At 43.1% G+C, this 19,547-nt stretch overlaps 1 protein-coding gene across 1 annotated transcript in view; it reads right to left on the bottom strand.

Annotated features, from left to right (window-relative positions):
- The window catches only part of DCC (DCC netrin 1 receptor), a 948,458-nt gene extending 944,879 nt beyond the window's left edge, over window positions 1-3,579 (bottom strand). Inside the window, exon 1 of the mRNA XM_077816218.1 lies at window positions 3,489-3,579. Coding sequence (XP_077672344.1) covers window positions 3,489-3,579 — 91 coding nt within the window. The remainder of the gene's footprint in view (window positions 1-3,488) is intronic.
- Window positions 3,580-19,547: the final 15,968 nt, after the last annotated feature.

Raw genomic sequence — 19,547 nt, 5'->3', positions numbered from 1 at the left:
CAAATCTAATGCTGACCAAAGGCAGGATGCTGATGAGGCAGGACTGGTGATACAAAACTAGATTTTCCACTAGCAGAGGGAAAAGACGCTGGTGTGGTGGCAGAGGGAGCGGTCAGCTACAGATAAAGGACCCACTGGGCAATTCAGACTACACTGTCAGCGTACCAGCTCTTGTCTTAGACTGATGACCCAATTATGCAGATCTTACTCAGACAAAACTCCACATGGACCTCAAGTGGGTATTTGGAGTGACTCACTACAGAAGACTTGGTTCAAGTCTGAATAGTATGGCTGTCTATATCGTGGTGGCACTGTCATGGCTTGGATTCCAGAATAGACAGCTGGTGCTGTGTTATGTGCTGGGAAGTATGTTGGAGGGGAATTCAGGAATGAGAAATAAACGGAGGATGAAATTCTGACTTCAAATCTGGAGACACTCCATTGAAAGAATTAGTCCAGATTTACCCACGTGTAACTGAGAGCAGGATTTGGCCTTAATTCTGCACAAACTGGGGGCGGGGGAGTAAAAAGAGAAACAGAAGGCAAATAGTGTTTGTATAAACATAAATCAAGTAATTATAAAATGACAAAGCTGCAAATATATAGACTGAAATGCTTGCCCTCAATCATGACCGTCACAACTTTTAAGAATATGTAATCAAATACCCCAAGCCTAACCTAACACACTCGTATAACCCATGCGTCATAACACAGAGGGCAACTCTGCTGCATGTGAAATGGATGTTGTGACAAGTCACTGTCGATTTATACTGCACCACTCAGAGAGAAAGGGATTGCCATATTGGCCAGGCACCACAAGGTTCTGACATGTTGTACCATGCTAAACAGCATACCAAGATGTGAGAGTAAAATAACAAATAATCATGTTGGGTTTTGTTTCCCCCTCCAGACAAAAGAGTAGTTTGCATTTACTTAATTATGAGTGGCAAGCAAACTATATAGTGCCATATATGTGTTTACTTTCCAGTATTAAGTGCTAAATAGTCAGAGATTTGGTTCTAATTAATAATGTCTTTTCCTGTTCTTTTTCCAAAACAGCGAACATTGCCCGTCAATTCTTGCTCAGTAACATATGCCTCTGTGCATTCAGATTTTGTGCAGAGAAAAGAACCTTTTTTTTTTGGATTTTACTTTTGATCGCCTACCACATAACATTTTGCATCTTACAGACAATGGAAGTGTGAATGGAAGGGACTTGAATGACTTCATTCAGGCACAAAGGTAGCATATTCCTCCTCATATGTTGACACTGTGCAACACTGCTCTTTGTTATTAAAGTTTTTAACAAATTCTTACATCTCCAAACCAGCTTTGGGGTTTAGTTAGAAAGTGTGAAAGGACACAGTCCCATTGTGCATCTCTATAAGCCCTTTGTTTCTAGTCAACAAATCTTTAAATGCCCTGCCGAATGGGAATTTTGCCAAACAGCAAACCAGCTACTTGGCTTTATTAAGGGCACCTCCTACTGGTCCTTTCATAGAGTGAATTATGCTTTCTTCGCTACCCTAGTCCCCTACTAGGTTTCTGAAAAGAGAAAATAGCTACTAAGAAGAGTAGTGGAAACTCAGATTAATGAGCAGAGGCCAAAGCCACTTGAACAACATTTCCTTAAAGACGCAGGATCTCTTATTTTGTCAGTTGAATCCAGAGATTGTGAAAAGAGGGCTCAAAACAACAATCTCAGGAAGGATCTGGAGGCTAACCATAGGGAAAACTTTGCACAATTCTAGATTGCAAAGGACAGATCAGGGAACTTGGTACAACACAGAGATGCATGTCTCCAAAAAGCAGCACGATAAATACACATTATACGTAGAGAGTGAAATGCACAACCAAAATGTACAGCTAGGAAACAACCTGATCCTGTAATGAGTTATCTGCATAATATCAGACATCATTCCCCCCACGACATCATTAAGACAGTGTGCATCCTCACTCCCTTCCTCTCTCTTGCATGCACACATGACCCCAACTCGCCATATGCCCGCAAAGAAGTCTGCAAGTCAATCATCGTTCCAGAAGGAGGATCACTGACATGTCTCCCAACTACTAGCCTTTAAGGTGGAAATTCAAGAGACACACCTATTATCCTGCTCTGATTGCCCAAGTCCCACCTTCCATGCAAGTTATTGCAGAGGACATTGTGACGGACACACACAAACACACACACAAAATGAACCTTCTTGTATTTAACAGAAGCATCTTCCCAATTCACTTACTAGCTCTCCAAAGCAAGCCAAACAATATATATATATTTTAAAAGGAAGCATCATCTATATGAACAATTTAAGGCATTTCTATTTGCATACAGCTGATATTCTGAATGATACTAGTCTAGGGTACAGATCTTTTTGCAAAGGCTTTCATATGCAGCACTTTCCCCATCACAAAAAAAGCTGCTTTAGTGGGGGGGGGTGTGTGGGGTGTGTGTGTGTGTGTGTGTGTATGGGGGTGGAGGGGGCTATCGGTTTCTATTGTTCAGCAGCAGCTGGTGTGGAAGCAATTTGTGTGTGTTTATTTTATTTATTTTTGCTTTTCATGCCTCTCTCTTTCTAAGATTGCTCCTAATGAAACCCAGCTCATTTTCTTCTGGAGAAAAAATGATCACTGGAGAATAATATTTTCCCACATACATTCTACACACACACACACACACACACACACAGAGTCACCTACAAATCGAAGCTGCACTTTCTTAGTTCCTAACACTTCTCGATATTACTCCAATTCCTGAATTTTTTTAAAAAAATCTCTAATTCCCAGCTCTTCTCTGCCTCCAACACAGACAGCTCCTGAGCATCACAGTATGAATACCCCCTCTTTCCTTCTCTATCCTAATTCAATATACAAACCAGCTTTGCCATTTTTAATCAGAAAATGTGCCTGCCAAGTGCAAAGAGAGAGAGAGAGAGAGGCAGCCCCAAAGAATATCAATCAAATGGAGTTTGGAGAGCTCTGCAAATAACTACATTTTCCATCTTGCAAACTAATATTTTGCTTTTCATCATTTACCCTTCCCCTACCGTCTGAAAAATATAAATAAATCTATAGATCCCATCTCAGCCTAAAGATAAAAAAAAACGCCACAGGCAAATAAATCCAGTTGCAACAGTGGTCAGGTGCAAAAGAGAAAATACAAACCAGTGTACACACACACACACACACACACACTATCACCACCTCCTTCCACATTTCTCCTTTATTTTTCTGGGTTTCTTTCCTTTCAGTTGGTTTTCCTTTTTCAGAGGCTTCTCAGGGTGCTTCTAAACCGGATTTCGTCTCACTCCTTTCCAAATCTATGTCAACTACCTGAAAAACCCTACACTGATCCACAACAACAACAAAATTGAAAGGGGGGGGGGGGGAAAGGCTGATAACACATAAGAGATAGGCACATTCCTTAGGGTTTTGCAAAATTCACCCTTATCCATGGAGTGCAAAAGACAAATAAGGCAGCGATCACTTACCGGTGACTTGAAGATTCAGGCTGATCAGAGAAAATCCGAAGAGTAGAAAAGCCAGCTTTGGTACCCAGACACATCCAAGACTATTCTCCATATTTCAACACACACCTACAGAGATTTGGGTCCTGAGCACCAGCAACAATCACACACACAGCCCCTTCTGCCTCCTCCTCTTCTGTTTTTTCTTTCTCCAGTCCCCACTGACAAAGCTCAGCAAAAGGGGGAGTTGGGGGATGTGGAGGGAAAAAAGTTATATTCAGTCCAAGAGCCGCCAAGCCTCCAGATTATGTTAGGAAACAAACTCAAGGAAAAGGGGGAAAGGTGGGGAACAGTGCTCCCACTGCTGGAAAACCATACATGGAAAAATACTGCAAAAAAAAGCGAACCAGGGTGCATCAAAAGATTGGGGGTTGCTCCATTTCCACAGCTGGGCAAAGTACAAAATATATATGTATTTATAAAAAAAAATTAAAAATCAGAAGAATACAAAAGGGAAAGCTTGTGATTTTCTTCCTTGTTGGCAGATGTTGGTGTGGGGGGGAAAAGAAGGGGAAAGAAAAAGGGGATGTAAAGCTCTCACTTGTTACTGGAGCTGTCCACCAGCAGTATGTGAGATGGGAGTTAGAGCTGTAACATCCATTGATCCGAAGAAGTGGAGGGCTGGAAGGGAAAACGTGGAGAGAAACCAACCGGATCACGGGAAAGATTCCACTGGAAAAAAAAAAAAAACAAAAAAAAAACCAACCCTGAGCCCTGCTGCTTCCAGCAGCTGCAGTCACAGAGTCTACATATGAATGAGCTGGGATGCCCTCTGTAGGTAAAGCGTGGGAAGTAACTTTTCCTCAACGGAGCTATTTAATACAGGGCATGTCCCTTCTTATGTAGCTAGCTCACCTCCTGTTAGTATAAAGCTCCCCAGTTTTGGTCTGCAAGGGGGTTGATTGGTTTGTTTAATCTGCTCCTAGAAGTCTGGTCTGCAGTGACAGGAGTTTAAACCATTAACAAAGGCATGCTGTTTTTTAAGCTGATCAGCCTTGATTCTTCCATCTCACAGTACTGCCAACTCCAAGCATCCAAAACTCAGGAGTCAGACCCCAAATAATTGCAGTATAAGCTTGTTGATTTTTACAAAAAATTGAGTTATTTTCATTTATCTCCTGAAGTTTGAGATTTTAGGCTTCACTTTTCCATGCTTTCCACAGCTACCATGAGGACAAGAAACTTTTAAAAATGAAAGCTGAGATTTCCACAAAACAACATGATTCTGGGAGCTAGATTTTACGATAAACACCAAATATCACGAGACTTATGATAAAATCACGAGAGATGGCAACACTGATTTTATCCTCACCATATTCTTTTTATTTTGCAATATTCACCCTGGCATAGGATGGGTCAAATAACTAATTTGTTCACTCTAGTTCCCAGCATCTCTAGGCTGCCAGTACTTAGTCATCATCTTCTGCTGGTATTGCTCACCATTTTGTCCTTTCACACAGTAAGGAAAAAGCGGTGTTGTAATAATTGATCCTAGAAACGTACCCTAATTGTAAGCTCAATTGTAAAAAAGTGAATAAAAGTTTACAAAATGCTCCAATCACATGTAATAATAAATGTTGATGGGAAAAGGTGGAAAAAGAAAACAAAAAGACTCGGGCCAGGTCTATACTAGCGCTTAAGTCGATCTAACTTACGTTGCTCAGGGGTGTGACACAAGTTTCCTCCAAGCAAAGCAAATTTTGCACTGTCCACACCAGCGCTATGTCGCCATGAGATGCTCTCCCACTGACATAGCTTCCACTTCTTGCCGAGGTGAAGTAATTATGCCGACGGGAGAGCGCTCTCCCATTGGCATAGTGCATCTTCACCAGTACTGCAGTTGCGTTGGTGCATCTGTGCTGATGTACTGCTATAGCGTAGACTTGCCCTAAATTAGTCCAAACGAAAAGGCCCACTAATATAATTCAAGAACTGTGCTAAAACCACACTTGGTAACCAAAAGAAATGTGGGACCAAAATTTGTGTGTCAGAAATTAGGCCTAATTGGAGGATCGACTAATAAGATGGGCTAGTGTGTCCCATCACTCCCTTTTGGGGTCCTCAAAAAGAAACTCTGGGAGGGAAAACTGACTACTGCAACACTAGCTGACTGAAAGGAGGGGAATCATAACTTGTCACACACATATACCCACTCTCTCCCTGGGAATCCAGAATGACACTCCTGTACCTTCAACATCCTGATCCTGAGAGATGTTCTGACTAGACCAGGCCAGAGAGAGGGACCCAGATGACATCACCACCTGCTCTGGTTAAATGCCAAATATCCTCTGGAACGTGAGACTGTCACCACCCCGTCACCCCCCCCCCATGCGTCATTTTCCTTCTCCACTTAATTTCTACCTTTTCCTATACCTCTCCTTTTACCTTCTGTCTTATAGAAGTCTGACTTAGCTGACCAAACTGTATATTTTGCAACACTGCCGTAAGCCTACAAACACAGAGGCAAGTAAAAGCAATGGCCTAAACAACCCCATACTGGTACAAGTTTGCCAGGTCTTGGAGTGACTGATCAGACCATGTGCTGTGCCTGTGTTTTTCCAGCAGCAAGGTTGCAAGTGAGCATTAATATCAAAGAAAGAAGCTGCCTTTTCTCCCTTTACTTTTCTTTTCTACCCTCATGTGTTTGTCTTGTTTTGTCTTCTAGGAAATGGGATTGGACTTTAACAACAGCAACAACCACCACCACCACAACTCCAGCCCATCTTCTCTCTTATCCCCCAAAAGCACAATTATTACTATGTAAAAGACTGTCAAACAAGCTTTTTTTTTCTTCTCTTTCTAAAGACTTTCTTGAGCTACCAGGAAAAGGAACAAGAGATGGTGTGAAAATAAAAACCTTACTTCATACTTTACCTTTCAAATGCTTTCACTGTCTTTCCTTCTTTTTCTTTATCTTTATTAAAAGGTTTAAAAGACTGTTAGTGGTGTGTTTGCCATGGGACTGAACAGGCTAAAGTCTCTACATACCAAATCCTTGCTTAAAACTTTTTCACGGTGGACAGTGAGAGAGTCGTGTCCACTTTTGACTCTTTGGGCCCATATATTCCACCTAAATTAATACAACAGGGCAGAGCAAATGAGCCAGCTATATGATGACATGCACTTACCAGTTGAGATGCTGGGATCCCTAATACTATTAGCAGCCTAGTTCAGCTGGCAGCACTCTTACTACTGGACTATAAGGGCTTGTGCTCGAGACCCACATCAGAATGTGATACGTCCATTACAAGAACTATAATGGACAGTGTGCAGTAGCTCAAGGGAGGATGTTCCATTGTTCGAGGTGTTGTCCTTCAGATGAAACATTACCTACAGTTTGACATTCACACATCCCTTTCTGGTGGCTGTACATTTAAGGGATGGTGATCAGGACAGCACTACCTGAGAAGAGTAGGGTGTAACTCTTGTGGCCTGCACAGCTGTCATAAATATAAAGGGAAGGGTAAACCCCTTTGAAATCCCTCCTGGCCAGAGGAAAAATCCTCTCACCTGTAAAGGGTTAAGAAGCTAAAGGTAACCTCGCTGGCACCTGACCAAAATGACCAATGAGGAGACAAGATACTTTCAAAAGCTGGGAGGAGGGAGAGAAACAAAGGGTCTGTGTGTCTGTCTATATGCTGCTTTTGTCGGGGATAGAACAGGAATGGAGTCTTAGAACTTTAGTAAGTAATCTAGCTAGGTATGTGTTAGATTATGATTTCTTTAAATGGCTGAGAAAAGAATTGTGCTGAATAGAATAACTATTTCTGTCTCTGTATCTTTTTTGTAACTTAAGGTTTTGTCTAGAGGGATTCTCTATGTTTTGAATCTAATTACCCTGTAAGATATCTACCATCCTGATTTTACAGAGGGGATTTCTTTACTTCTATTTACTCCTATTTCTATTAAAAGTCTTCTTGTAAGAGAACTGAATGCTTTTTCATTGTTCTCAGATCCAAGGGTTTGGGTCTGTGGTCACCTATGCAAATTGGTGAGGCTTTTTATCCAACATTTCCCAGGAAAGGGGGGGTGCAAGTGTTGGGAGGATTGTTCATTGTTCTTAAGATCCAAGGGTCTGGGTCTGTAGTCACCTAGGCAAATTGGTGAGGCTTTTTACCAAACCTTGTCCAGGAAGTGGGGTGCAAGGTTTTGGGAAGTATTTGGGGGAATGATGTTTCCAAACAGCTCTTCCCCAGTAACCAGTATTTGTTTGGTAGTGGTAGCGGCCAATCCAAGGACAAAGGGTGGAATATTTTGTACCTTGGGGAAGTTTTGACCTAAGCTGGTAAAGATAAGCTTAGGAGGTTTTCATGCAGATCCCCACATCTGTACCCTAGAGTTCAGAGTGGGGGAGGAACCTTGACAACAGCATTTCCAATCCTGGAGTCTTTACCAGGGCAAAATTCCCACAGAAGTCTAAAGTCTCATATGAGGGGGCAGGAACTTCAGATTCAACCTTAAACATCTCCTAGGCACAGCATTGCAAAACTTTGTCATTGATGGCTTGACTGGGTTGACTTTTGCACAAGCTTTTTCCTGGGAGGTGTGGTTGGCATGGTTTCAGACTGTAGACCCTAATGTGAACTATTGATTGGGAAGGTGAAAGGCAATACCAAACTGGTCTTTTCTTTAAATCCAGAAATCCATTCCATGATTACCTATGCCAGGCCAGGACACAGGTAGACCATGCATGGTGACAGTGTGTAGCCCATGCTGAAGTTCTCGGTCTGCAATCTAGGGAGGGTAGGAGCCATAGGGTTTGTGGATGTCCAAGAGCCTCAAAAAAGAATCCACTTACTGTTTGTTACATCTTAGACCTGTCTTTTATCTGTCACAAGCAATATTACAATATTTAAGATCTAAGCATTGAATATGGGTGGGAGCTTTGACCGAGAAGATTTCCCATACGACCAACTGATTAAAGTTTTATTCTGAATTCCAAACCAATATAAAACTGTGAAATTCACCAAAAATTACATCTTGATTTCCTCATGTCCCATTCTACCCTTGACCCTCCCCAGTCCAACTTCCACTTTCCACACTATCTATTCCACTGAAACCAAAGTCACTGATGACTTCCTACAGGCCAAATCGAAGAGGTAGTCTCTCTTCTCTTTCTCCTTTCTCTGTCTGCTGCCTTTGACACTGTTGATCACTAAATTCCTTCTTTATTTTGTCTTTTTTCTTGGCTTACATGACCCTATACTCTCTTGGATCCCCTCCTATCTTACAGACTGGTCCTTCACTGTGTGGTAACTTTTCTCTCTCCCTTTAACTGCTGGCATCCTTCAAAACTCCTTCCTATTTCCCTCTCCTCCTCTCCCTCTTTCTTGGGGACTTCTCCCATTCCCATTACTTCAATACAACCTTTCTATGGATGATTCACAAGTCTACCTCTTTCCCGCCTCATTTTCATAGAATTATATAGCTTCCCAAACATCCCCTTGACTATTCCACCACCGTATAGAACAATTAGAAAAACTAAAAGCCAAATTGTGTTTGTACTTCTGCACATGCTCAACTTGTCCAGGCAAACCCCAGTCTTCATGCTCAAAAGCACATATGTAATTCACATAAGAAAAAGAAAAACTATTGGATTAGAACAGAGGTCCCCAAATGTGGGGCATGCCCCATTAGGGGGTGTGAAGGAATGTTGGAAGGGGCCAAGCTGTGGCCTAGCCCAGCCCCTCCGGAGGGTAGGAAGGCATGCCACCCAGCTCTGTTGTCAGCCCTGTGCCCACCCACAGCTGTGGCCCCAGCCTCAGCCCTCTTACCCCAGTCCACATCCCCTCACCCATTCCCGGAGCCCTTACAGGGGTAAGGGGGAATGTGAGGTAAACGTTTGTGGACCACTGAATTAGAAGGATGGGACTATTCATAACATGCCCTTGGCCTTATGAAAATGCCAAGTTCACTTGTTTCTTTCAAAGAAACTGCAAGTGAAAACAATGAGCCAGATCTTCAGCTGGTCTAAATCAGCACAGCTGCATTGCGGTCAATGGAGCTATAATAAATTACGCCAGCTGAGGATTTGCCCCAGTACCCTTCGAGTAAGAAATCTCAGTTGCTGTGGACTTAAAAGGGGCTCACGCAGACTAGATTAGACTTTATGGATGGATGCTGGGCCAGTTGGGAGGTACAATGATGAAAGCTGTTCCAAAAATCCCAAAACGTAGGCTGTATTATTCAGACGGGATCAGCCCCTACAACAGGAGCCAGATTTTTGCAAAAGCTCAGCTCCCAATGAGGCATCCAAACAAATGGTCAGATTTTCAAAAGAACTCAGCACTTGGGATTCATGGTGGGCGCTGAGCATTTTTAAATATCTGGTCCCAATTCTGAGTGCTAAGAACTTGAAAATCTGGCCCTGAGGCCTTGCATAGGTGCTGCTGTTAGGTGGGTTAGTATGGCTGACACGAACAGAATTCTCTGCTGCTATATTGCTTATGTGCCTTGATTTGTCGTCACAGGAAGGCTCGGTTGCCAGCAGAGAAGTGGGTGGTGTTAACGATAGTGGAGCCCTTTCAGCAAGAGTGGGACCGAAAGAACCAGGTCACTTGCATGGGCGTGATCTTTATGACGTGAGCCTACCTCTATGATAGCCAGATCACCACCATTCCACCACCTAAACCTCTCTGAACTTCGGGGAAATCTGGACTCAGTTCCCAAATCAAACTTTGTAGCTTTGGCCACACTATGAAAAAGGCAGCAGATGACACTGACTGAAATGTTGTTCTGCTGTGGGACTCTGACTTTCTAATTTCATATCATCTTACATGAGAGTAATTCAAGAAAACCAGTAAACCAGCATGCTCTGTCTACAGTCATTCTTTTGTCTGAAGTAGTGTGTGTTTGGCTTAGGACAGACTGTGGTCTCTACGGTGGTGAAAACATTACCAGGTGCGGAGAAACCCCAGCAACCCCTTGCTGCTTATTTGGCTGCCATCTGCCTGATTTCCCTGGAATGGAACACACAGACCTGCCACATACATTTCAGCAGATTTTTAGCTGCAGGAAAAGCATGTGTTTGGGAGGGAGCTGAAGGCTGATTACCTAAGACAACTGTATTTGCATGAAACCGTTTGTTTTAAATTAGGAGAACCCTTCCAGTCCTATGCCCTGCAACTGACTCTTTTGTTTTTTTCTGATCACACTTGTCATCTGTTTCTTTCCTAATCTTTGCTGTCTCTTTCCTCTCATTAGCCCTATGAGCTATCGCTCTTGCCTACATTAGAAAACTATACCCAAAGTGTTCAACATAGCTCTCAAAGTGACTAATTTCTTCTGGGTGGTAGAACAGTCAACTAGCTGGACTACCATATATGCACAGAGGAGCTCTCTGTGACCAACCTTTCCTGCTGTCTCTGCCTACTCTCCCGTCTATTTGTAATAACTGCTATGTATTGTGAGATAGATGCATTAATTTTTGTGTCTGTTCCCACACTAATTAATTCCCCAGAAGACCAACTGCTGTGATTAATAAGAATACATTTCTAGTGGATTTTTTTAAAGACTGCCCTTCCCAAAACCCTCCAGGAAGGTATTCAGTAAGGACACACTCATGAGAAGCATTACGTCCTTAGAGTAAACTCTCATTGGCTGATCACATCTTGATAATGTGAATGTTTCCAGCAGCTCCTGAAGGCTGTTTTTTCCAAATTGCGTTACCTAGGGAGGTGGTAGAATCTCCTTCCTTAGAGGTTTTTAAGGTCAGGCTTGACAAAGCCCTGGCTGGGATGATTTAACTGGGAATTGGTCCTGCTTCGAGCAGGGGGTTGGACTAGATGACCTTCAGGGGTCCCTTCCAACCCTGATATTCTATGATTCTATGATTCTATGAAATTAACCTTTTTGTGGGCATGTGCTCCAAATGCATGAAACATCATAAAGTGAAATTGGGTTTTCTGGACCAAGATAAAAGTTCTAACCTTGGGGCTGCTTTGATTTGATGTGTGAATGCAGTGGAATGGCTAGTTCAAACCCAGTCCTCCAGCTTTAAACAGAAACAAGTCTTTTACAGTTATATAGCCAATGGACCTCTTTATAACTAAAGGGTGCTTAATAGGATAAGTAGTCCACTGAAGTCAAGGAGGCTATTTGTTTGAATAAAGTACTAGTTAGTGTAAGTAAGGATATCACCATCTGGCCCTGAATATGTGGCTTAATCAAATGTTATTAGTAGATTCTGTGAGGACAAAGACCGTCTCTCAGTCAGGGTCAGGAGGTATATTTTCTAATGTATACAAATGTGATCTGAAACATGAATCAATTATTCTCAAGCTAAAAGAGTAAATATGATGGGGAGTATTGAAGTAAGTATCATTTTAAAAGTGTTGCCAGTAAATTGCAGCATAAACTATTTCAGAATATTAGTGAGAGTTCAAATATTTTTGTGTTAGGAGCTGGAGGTTTAATCTGTTGGTTTGGAATTTTAATGTTGTATTTGTTCTAACAGTGGACACATAATAAGTCATGCTGAGTTGCCTACAAAAATAAATATCAAGGCTAAGTAAAGACAGAATAATGGAATCAACCCTTCTTTCCAAAGCTCCTGAATAGAATTATATGGCACTTGAATACCTTGTTCAAATTGTGAGTGAATTTTAGTGGAAAACTAACAGAACTGATGTGAGCAAAGCAGAAAACAGGCAGGCGCTGTGCTGTCTCCTGACATGAGATCTCTCTTATTTTTGCCTTGAGCCTCTTTGAGACCTGACTGCCAGTTGTGCGGTGTTGTGTGTTGAAGGTTTATGAGCGGCACAAATGGGTGAACAGGTTTTCACCACCAAACACATCTCTGTTTTCAGACTGAACACAGCTCCTGAGGGATGAATGGCTGGTGCAGGCCTGAAAGACCAACCTCAACAGAAACAAGTATGTTCTAGCTTTCAGGAAGCAAGTATGATGCGAAGATCAAATTTGTGATTCTCCCTGGTCTCAGGATTGCTAGTGGGACATTGCATGCTGACATGAAGAGCTGGGGCATGCCCCCTAAATACTCAGATGCACTACAAGATCTCTCTTTTGACATTTGATTCCTTCCTCAAGGAGCACATGGCAGAACAATATCAGTGAATGTGAATCCTTTCGTTTTGCAAACCACACACTTGTGGTTGAATAAGAAGTAGTAAGAGGAGCACTCTGTTGTGCCTGGCCAGCAACACGCAACTCGTGACTGAAATCAGGGAGAGTTATGGGTGCTCAGAAATTCTCGGGATTAGGGAAGCTTTCCTTCCTCTTAGATTATAGAATCGTCTCACCAAGCAACTGAGTGCTTAAGGGTCCAAGCCTGAGATGTGCTGCATGCCCTCAACTCAAGACTGGGTCCTAACAGCAGCAGCAGTAGGTAATGCCTTGGAGATCAGAAATCAGCCCTGTATCAGCTTCTGGGGAGCATGGATGGATTTAGGGCATGCATGTCTACACTGCAAGTGAAGGTGAGACTGTAGCACAGGTAGGCTTATCTGTGTTAGTTTAATCTAGCTAGCACAGGTAACAATGTAGTGCAGACATGGCAACATGGAGACTGGTTACTAGAGTACAAGCCCCCTGAGTATGTAATGCAGGATGCTAGCCCATGCCGCCACATGTCCATTACTAGTGTTACCCATGCTAGTTAGATTAAAGCTAGTACAGATATGCCTACTGGTGTTACATCGTACCTTCATGGTAGTGCCGACATACCTAAGTAAACAAGTCGGCCTTTTCCTTTGTTGACCTCAGTGACATTATTCAATGCTCACTAGATCTTCTTAGTTTAACAAATGCAGCATGCACATAGAAATACATTACTGCATTTCTCTGAATTCTAATTCCTGTTACCTGAATAGACCTTTAAGAACACTAAGGTTCCTTTCACCCATTTTTACATTCCCATAAAGCATATGTAATACTCCATTATACACTTTAGGATTATGTGCAATTACCTCCTTCTCAAGTAATATTGTTCTCCAGAATTACCACTCCCCTCTCATTTGTTCCTGGCAACATTTCATGCACCTTCATGAATTCATCCAGCTATGCTGTAGATCAAAACATCTAATTTCACTACACTTTGCTTAAATGTCATTTAAACATAATTAGGAAATTGGGTAAGTCAAACTAAGATTCAGTGAAATTCTGTTTTTTTCCATTGAAGCCAATATCCCTTTTTTCCTCACCCACTAACAACTGCCTGCTCCCTCTAATATCTTGTCCAGTTCCTTCAGGTCCTGACATCCCATGCTTCTGGTCAGAGGGTTTTCTCAAAGGCAGTTTCACTTAGCTCGCTTTCCCAGGCCCATATGTGATTAAAATTTCCCAGGCCCGTGTGTGATTAAAATTTAGTCCTCTTGGCTGACACACTAGGGATGGAACTAGAGAATCTCCAGAGCTGGAAGAATGCGCTGTAACACACATTGACCAGTGGGTTATATTGCACTCCTGCTTCCATCAAGGTTCTCCCCCTGGTTCCTAATCGCTCCACCATCCCTTCAGCAATTCCTGCAGTCCTGTCATTCTCAGGTGAGCTAGTCAAAGTTTTCTAATGTCAAAATTTAAATGAAAAATATCATCCAAATTTTATATTTCAAGGGAAAAATGGGGGGAGGCAGGAAATTATACACACACTTACACACAAACTATAAAGCTGGTTGGAGTGCAAGGAAATTTTTAATTTTGCAGTTTTAAATGTTAACAGACAACGGACAAACATTTCCAACATTTTTTTCTTGGTTTTTGACCAATTCTCGCTGTTGGATGAGATACCCCATATGGCTCCCAAGGATGACACTGGCTCCTAGCCTGGATCATGCCAAAGGTGCAAGGTTCCACAGCAACTCCACCATTAACTCTGCCCTTCCCTATCAGTCTCACTAACCCAGCCCTCTCTGCCCCTTTCCTCTTCTCTTCCCTCTGTTTTGTCTTTCCCAGTCCCTTGTTCTGGTGAATCCATCTCCTCTTGCCTTTCTCCCTCACCACACTACTCATTGGTTCAAATCCATTTCTGTATAGAAAAGGCACAACTCAAACCAAAGCAAAACCCGAGGAAACAAACATTTAAAAAGTTATGGCAACAACGTGACCTTTGTGAACCATCATAGCACTCACTCTATGTGTCCCTTTTCTTTCTCTCATGCTCTGTCAGTCTCGTCTCCTGAGGCCCTGCATCTGTAATTTGCGAGAGTGGACAGACCTACCTTGAACCCCACTGACTCCACATTTAAGTGGGACTCTGAACAGTTGCAGCAATCCATCCGCAAGCCGCAAAGTTACAGGAGGAGGATGCTGGGCATGGATTCAGGAAAGTATATGCTTAATTTTAATAGTGCGTAGAGTCAAGCATGTCCTTAAGTGCTTTGTTGACTTGGGCTTTTGATTGTAAGCTCCTCAGGGCAGGAACTGTCAGGGGTGCTGTAACAATGTGTACAGTGGGGGTGCTGAGAGCCATTGAACCAAACTGTAAACCCTGAATATGATGGAAACCACTTCAAGGGGAGGTGCTGCCGCACCCCCAGCACTCCTAGTTCCAGCACCTCTTTGAATTGTCTCTACCTATGTGTTTATACAGTGCCTGTGTTGTTCTTCACATTAATACAAGGAAAGCGTGTGTGTAGTTTCAGAGTAACAGCCGTGTTAGTCTGTATTCGCAAAAAGAAAAGGAGTACTTGTGGCACCTTAGAGACTAACCAATTTATTTGAGCATGAGCTTTCGTGAGCTACAGCTCACTTCATCGGATGCATACTGTGGAAAGTGTAGAAGATCTTATTATATACACACAAAGCATGAAACAATACCTCCTCCCACCCCACTCTCCTGCTGGTAATAGCTTATCTAAAGTGATCACTCTCCTTACAATGTGTATGATAATCAAGGTGGGCCATTTCCAGCACAAATCCAGGTTTTCTCACTCCCCCCGCCCTTTTTTCCAAAAACCACACACACAAACTCACTCTCCTGTTGGTAATAGCTTATCCAAAGTGACCACTCTCCTTACAATGTGTATGAAAATCAAGGGGGGCCATTTCCAGCACAAATCCAGGTCTTCTCACCCCTCCCCCCCACACAAACTCCCAACTTGATTATCATACACATTGTAAGGAGAGTGATCACTTTAGATAAGCTATTACCAGCAGGAGAGTGGGGTGGGAGGAGGTATTGTTTCATGGTCTCTGTGTATATAATGTCTTCTGCAGTTTCCACACTATGCATCCGATGAAGTGAGCTGTAGCTCACGAAAGCTTATGCTCAAATAAATTGGTTAGTCTCTGAGGTGCCACAAGTACTCCTTTTCTTTTTGCGAATACAGACTAACACGGCTGTTACTCTGAAACCTGTCATTATGCAAGGCACTGCATTTAGCCGTATGGAGTGGAAATCTATCAACTGCATGAAAAAACTTGTACAGATACAGACAGACATCATCTTCCTTTCCAAATGCAAACAGATGGACATCGTACCAAAAGGACTGAAGGTAAAAAATCCATTACAATCTACATACCACACAGACTATGCTGACAGCTTGTGCCACACGCTCTCAAAGAAACTGTGGAACCATCTGATCAACATCCTCTACAGCAAACAGGGAAAGATTAAGAATGAGCTCTCAAAAATGGATACTCTCATAAAAAACCAACCTTCCACACAAACTTCCTCGTGGCTGGAATTTACTAAAACTAGACAAGCCATTTACAACGCACACTTTGCTTCTCTACAAAAGAAAAAGGACACTAAACTTTCTAAACTACTACATGCTACAAGGGGCCACAGCAATGGTTCCCTCAACCCACCCAGCAATATTGTGAACCTATCCAACTATACTCTCAGCCCAGCAGAAGCAGCTGTCCTATCTCGGGGCCTCTCCTTCTGCCCCTCCACCCCCATGAACATGATACAGTTCTGTGGTGACCTAGAATCCTATTTTCGACGTCTCTGACTCAAGGAATATTTCCAAAATACCTCTGAACAACATACTAATCCACAGAGGCCTCCCTACCAACATTACAAAAAGAAGGATTCTAGGTGGACTCCTCCTGAAGGTCGAAACAGCAGACTGGACTTCTACATAGAGTGCTTCCGCCGATGTGCACGGGCTGAAATTGTGGAAAAGCAGCATCACTTGCCCCATAACCTCAGCCGTGCAGAACACAATGCCATCCACAGCCTCAGAAACAACTCTGACATCATAATCAAAAAGGCTGACAAAGGAGGTGCTGTTGTCATCATGAATAGGTCAGAATATGAACAAGAGGCTGCTCGGTAGCTCTCCAGCACCACTCTCTACAAGCCATTACCCTCTGATCCCACTGAGAGTTACCAAAAGCAAATACAGCATTTGCTCAAGAAACTTCCAGAAAAAGCACAAGATCAAATCTGCACAGACACACCCCTGGAACCCCGACCTGGGATATTCTATCTACTACCCAAGATCCATAAACCTGGAAATCCTGGGCGCCCCATCATCTCAGGCATTGGCACCCTGACAGCAGGATTGTCTGGCTACGTAGACTCCCTCCTCAGGCCCTACGCTATCAGCACTCCCAGCTACCTTTGAGACACCACTGACTTCCTGAGGAAACTACAATCCATCGGTGATCTTCCTGATAACACCATCCTGGCCACTATGGATGTAGAAGCCCTCTACACCAACATTCCACACAAAGATGGACGACAAGCCGTCAAGAACACTATCCCCGATAATGTCACGGCTAACCTGGTGGCTGAACTTTGTGACTTTGTCTTTACCCATAACTATTTTACAATTGGGGACAATGTATACCTTCAGATCAGCGGCACTGCTATGGGTACCCGCATGGCCCCACAGTATGCCAACATTTTTATGGCTGACTTAGAACAACGCTTCCTCAGCTCTCGTCCCCTAACGCCCCTACTCTACTTGCACTATATTGATGACATCTTCATCATCTGAACCCATGGAAAAGAAGCCCTTGAGGAATTCCACCATTATTTCAACAATTTCCATCCCACCATCAACCTCAGCCTGGTCCAGTCCACTCAAGAGATCCACTTCCTGGACACTACAGTGCTAATAAACAATGGTCACATAAACACCACCCTATACCGGAAACCTACTGACCGCTATTCCTACCTACATGCCTCCAGCTTTCACCCTGACCACACCACATGATCCATCGTCTACAGCCAAGCTCTGCGATACAACCACATTTGCTCCAACCCCTCAGACAGAGACAACACCTACAAGATCTCTATCAAGCATTCTTACAACTACAATACCCACCTGCGGAAGTGAAGAAACAGATTGATAGAGCCAGAAGAGTTCCCAGAAGTCACCTACTACAGGACAGGACTAACAAAGAAAATAACAGAACGCCACTAGCCGTCACCTTCAGCCCCCAACTAAAACCCCTCCAACGCATTATTAAGGATCTACAACCTATCCTGAAGGATGACCCAACACTCTCACAAATCTTGGGAGACAGGCCAGTCCTTGCCTACAGACAGCCCCCCAACCTGAAGCAAATACTCACCAGCAACCACATACCACACAACAGAACCACTAACCCAGGAACCTATCCTTGCAACAAAGCCCGTTGCTAACTGTGCCCACATATCTATTCAGGGGACACCATCACAGGGCCTAATAACATCAGCCACACTATCAGAGGCTCGTTCACCTGCACATCCACCAATGTGATATATGCCATCATGTGCCAGCAATGCCCCTCTGCCATGTACATTGGTCAAACTGGACAGTCTCTACGTAAAAGAATAAATGGACACAAATCAGATGTCAAGAAGTATAACATTCATAAACCAGTCGGAGAACACTTCAATCTCTCTGGTCACGCAATTACAGACATGAAGGTCGCTATCTTACAACAAAAAAACTTCAAATCCAGACTCCAGCGAGAAACTGCTGAATTGGAATTCCTTTGCAAATTGGATACTATTAATTTAGGCTTAAATAGAGACTGGGAGTGGCTAAGTCATTATGCAAGGTAGCCTATTTTCCCTTGTTTTTTCCTCCCCCCACCCCCCCAGACGTTCTGGTTAAACTTAGATTTATGCTGGAAATGGCCCACCTTGATTATCATGCACATTGTAAGGAGAGTGGTTAGTTTGGATTAGCTATTACCAGCAGGAGAGTGAGTTTGGGGGAGGGGGTGAGAAAACCTGGATCTGTGCTGGAAATGGCCCACCTTGATTATCGTGCACATTGTGGGGACAGTGATCGCTTTGGATGGGCTGTTACCAGCAGGAGAGTGAGTTTGTGTATGTATGGGGGTGGAGGGGTGAGAAAACCTGGATTTGTGCTGGAAATGGCCCACCTTGATTATCATGCACATTGTAGGGAGAATGGTCACTTTGGATAAGCTATTACCAGCAGGAGAGTGAGTTTGTGTGTGTGGTTTTTGGAAAAAAAGTGGGGAGGGGAGTGAGAAAACCTGGATTTGTGCTGGAAATGGCCCACCTTGATTATCATACACATTGTAAAGAGAGTGGTCACTTTGGATGGGCTATTACCAGCAGGAGAGTGAGTCTGGGGGGGAGGGGGGGGCGGAGGGTGAGAAAACCTGGATTATTGCTGGAAATGGCCCAACTTGATTATCATACACATTGTAAGGAGAAAAGGAGTACTTGTGGCACCTTAAAGACTAACAAATTTATTTGAGCATAAGCTTTCGTGAGCTACAGCTCACTTCATCGGATGCATACAGTATGCATCCGATGAAGTGAGCTGTAGCTCACGAATGCTTATGCTCAAATAAATTTGTTAGTCTCTAAGGTGCCACAAGTACTCCTTTTCTTTTTGAGAACACAGACTAACATGGCTGTTACTCTGAAATTGTAAGGAGAGTGATCACTTTAGATAAGCTATTACCAGCAGGACAGTGGGGTGGGAGGAGGTATTGTTTCATGGTCTCTGTGTATATAATGTCTTCTGCAGTTTCCACGGTATGCATCCGATGAAGTGAGCTGTAGCTCATGAAAGCTCATGCTCAAATAAATTGGTTAGTCTCTAAGGTGCCACAAGTACTCCTTTTCTTCTTTGTGTGTGTAGT

This window comes from Eretmochelys imbricata, chromosome 5 (genome assembly GCF_965152235.1).
Source record: "Eretmochelys imbricata isolate rEreImb1 chromosome 5, rEreImb1.hap1, whole genome shotgun sequence".
In the NCBI taxonomy this organism is placed as follows: Eukaryota; Metazoa; Chordata; order Testudines; family Cheloniidae; genus Eretmochelys; species Eretmochelys imbricata.
This window is presented reverse-complemented; position numbering and strand designations above follow the sequence as displayed.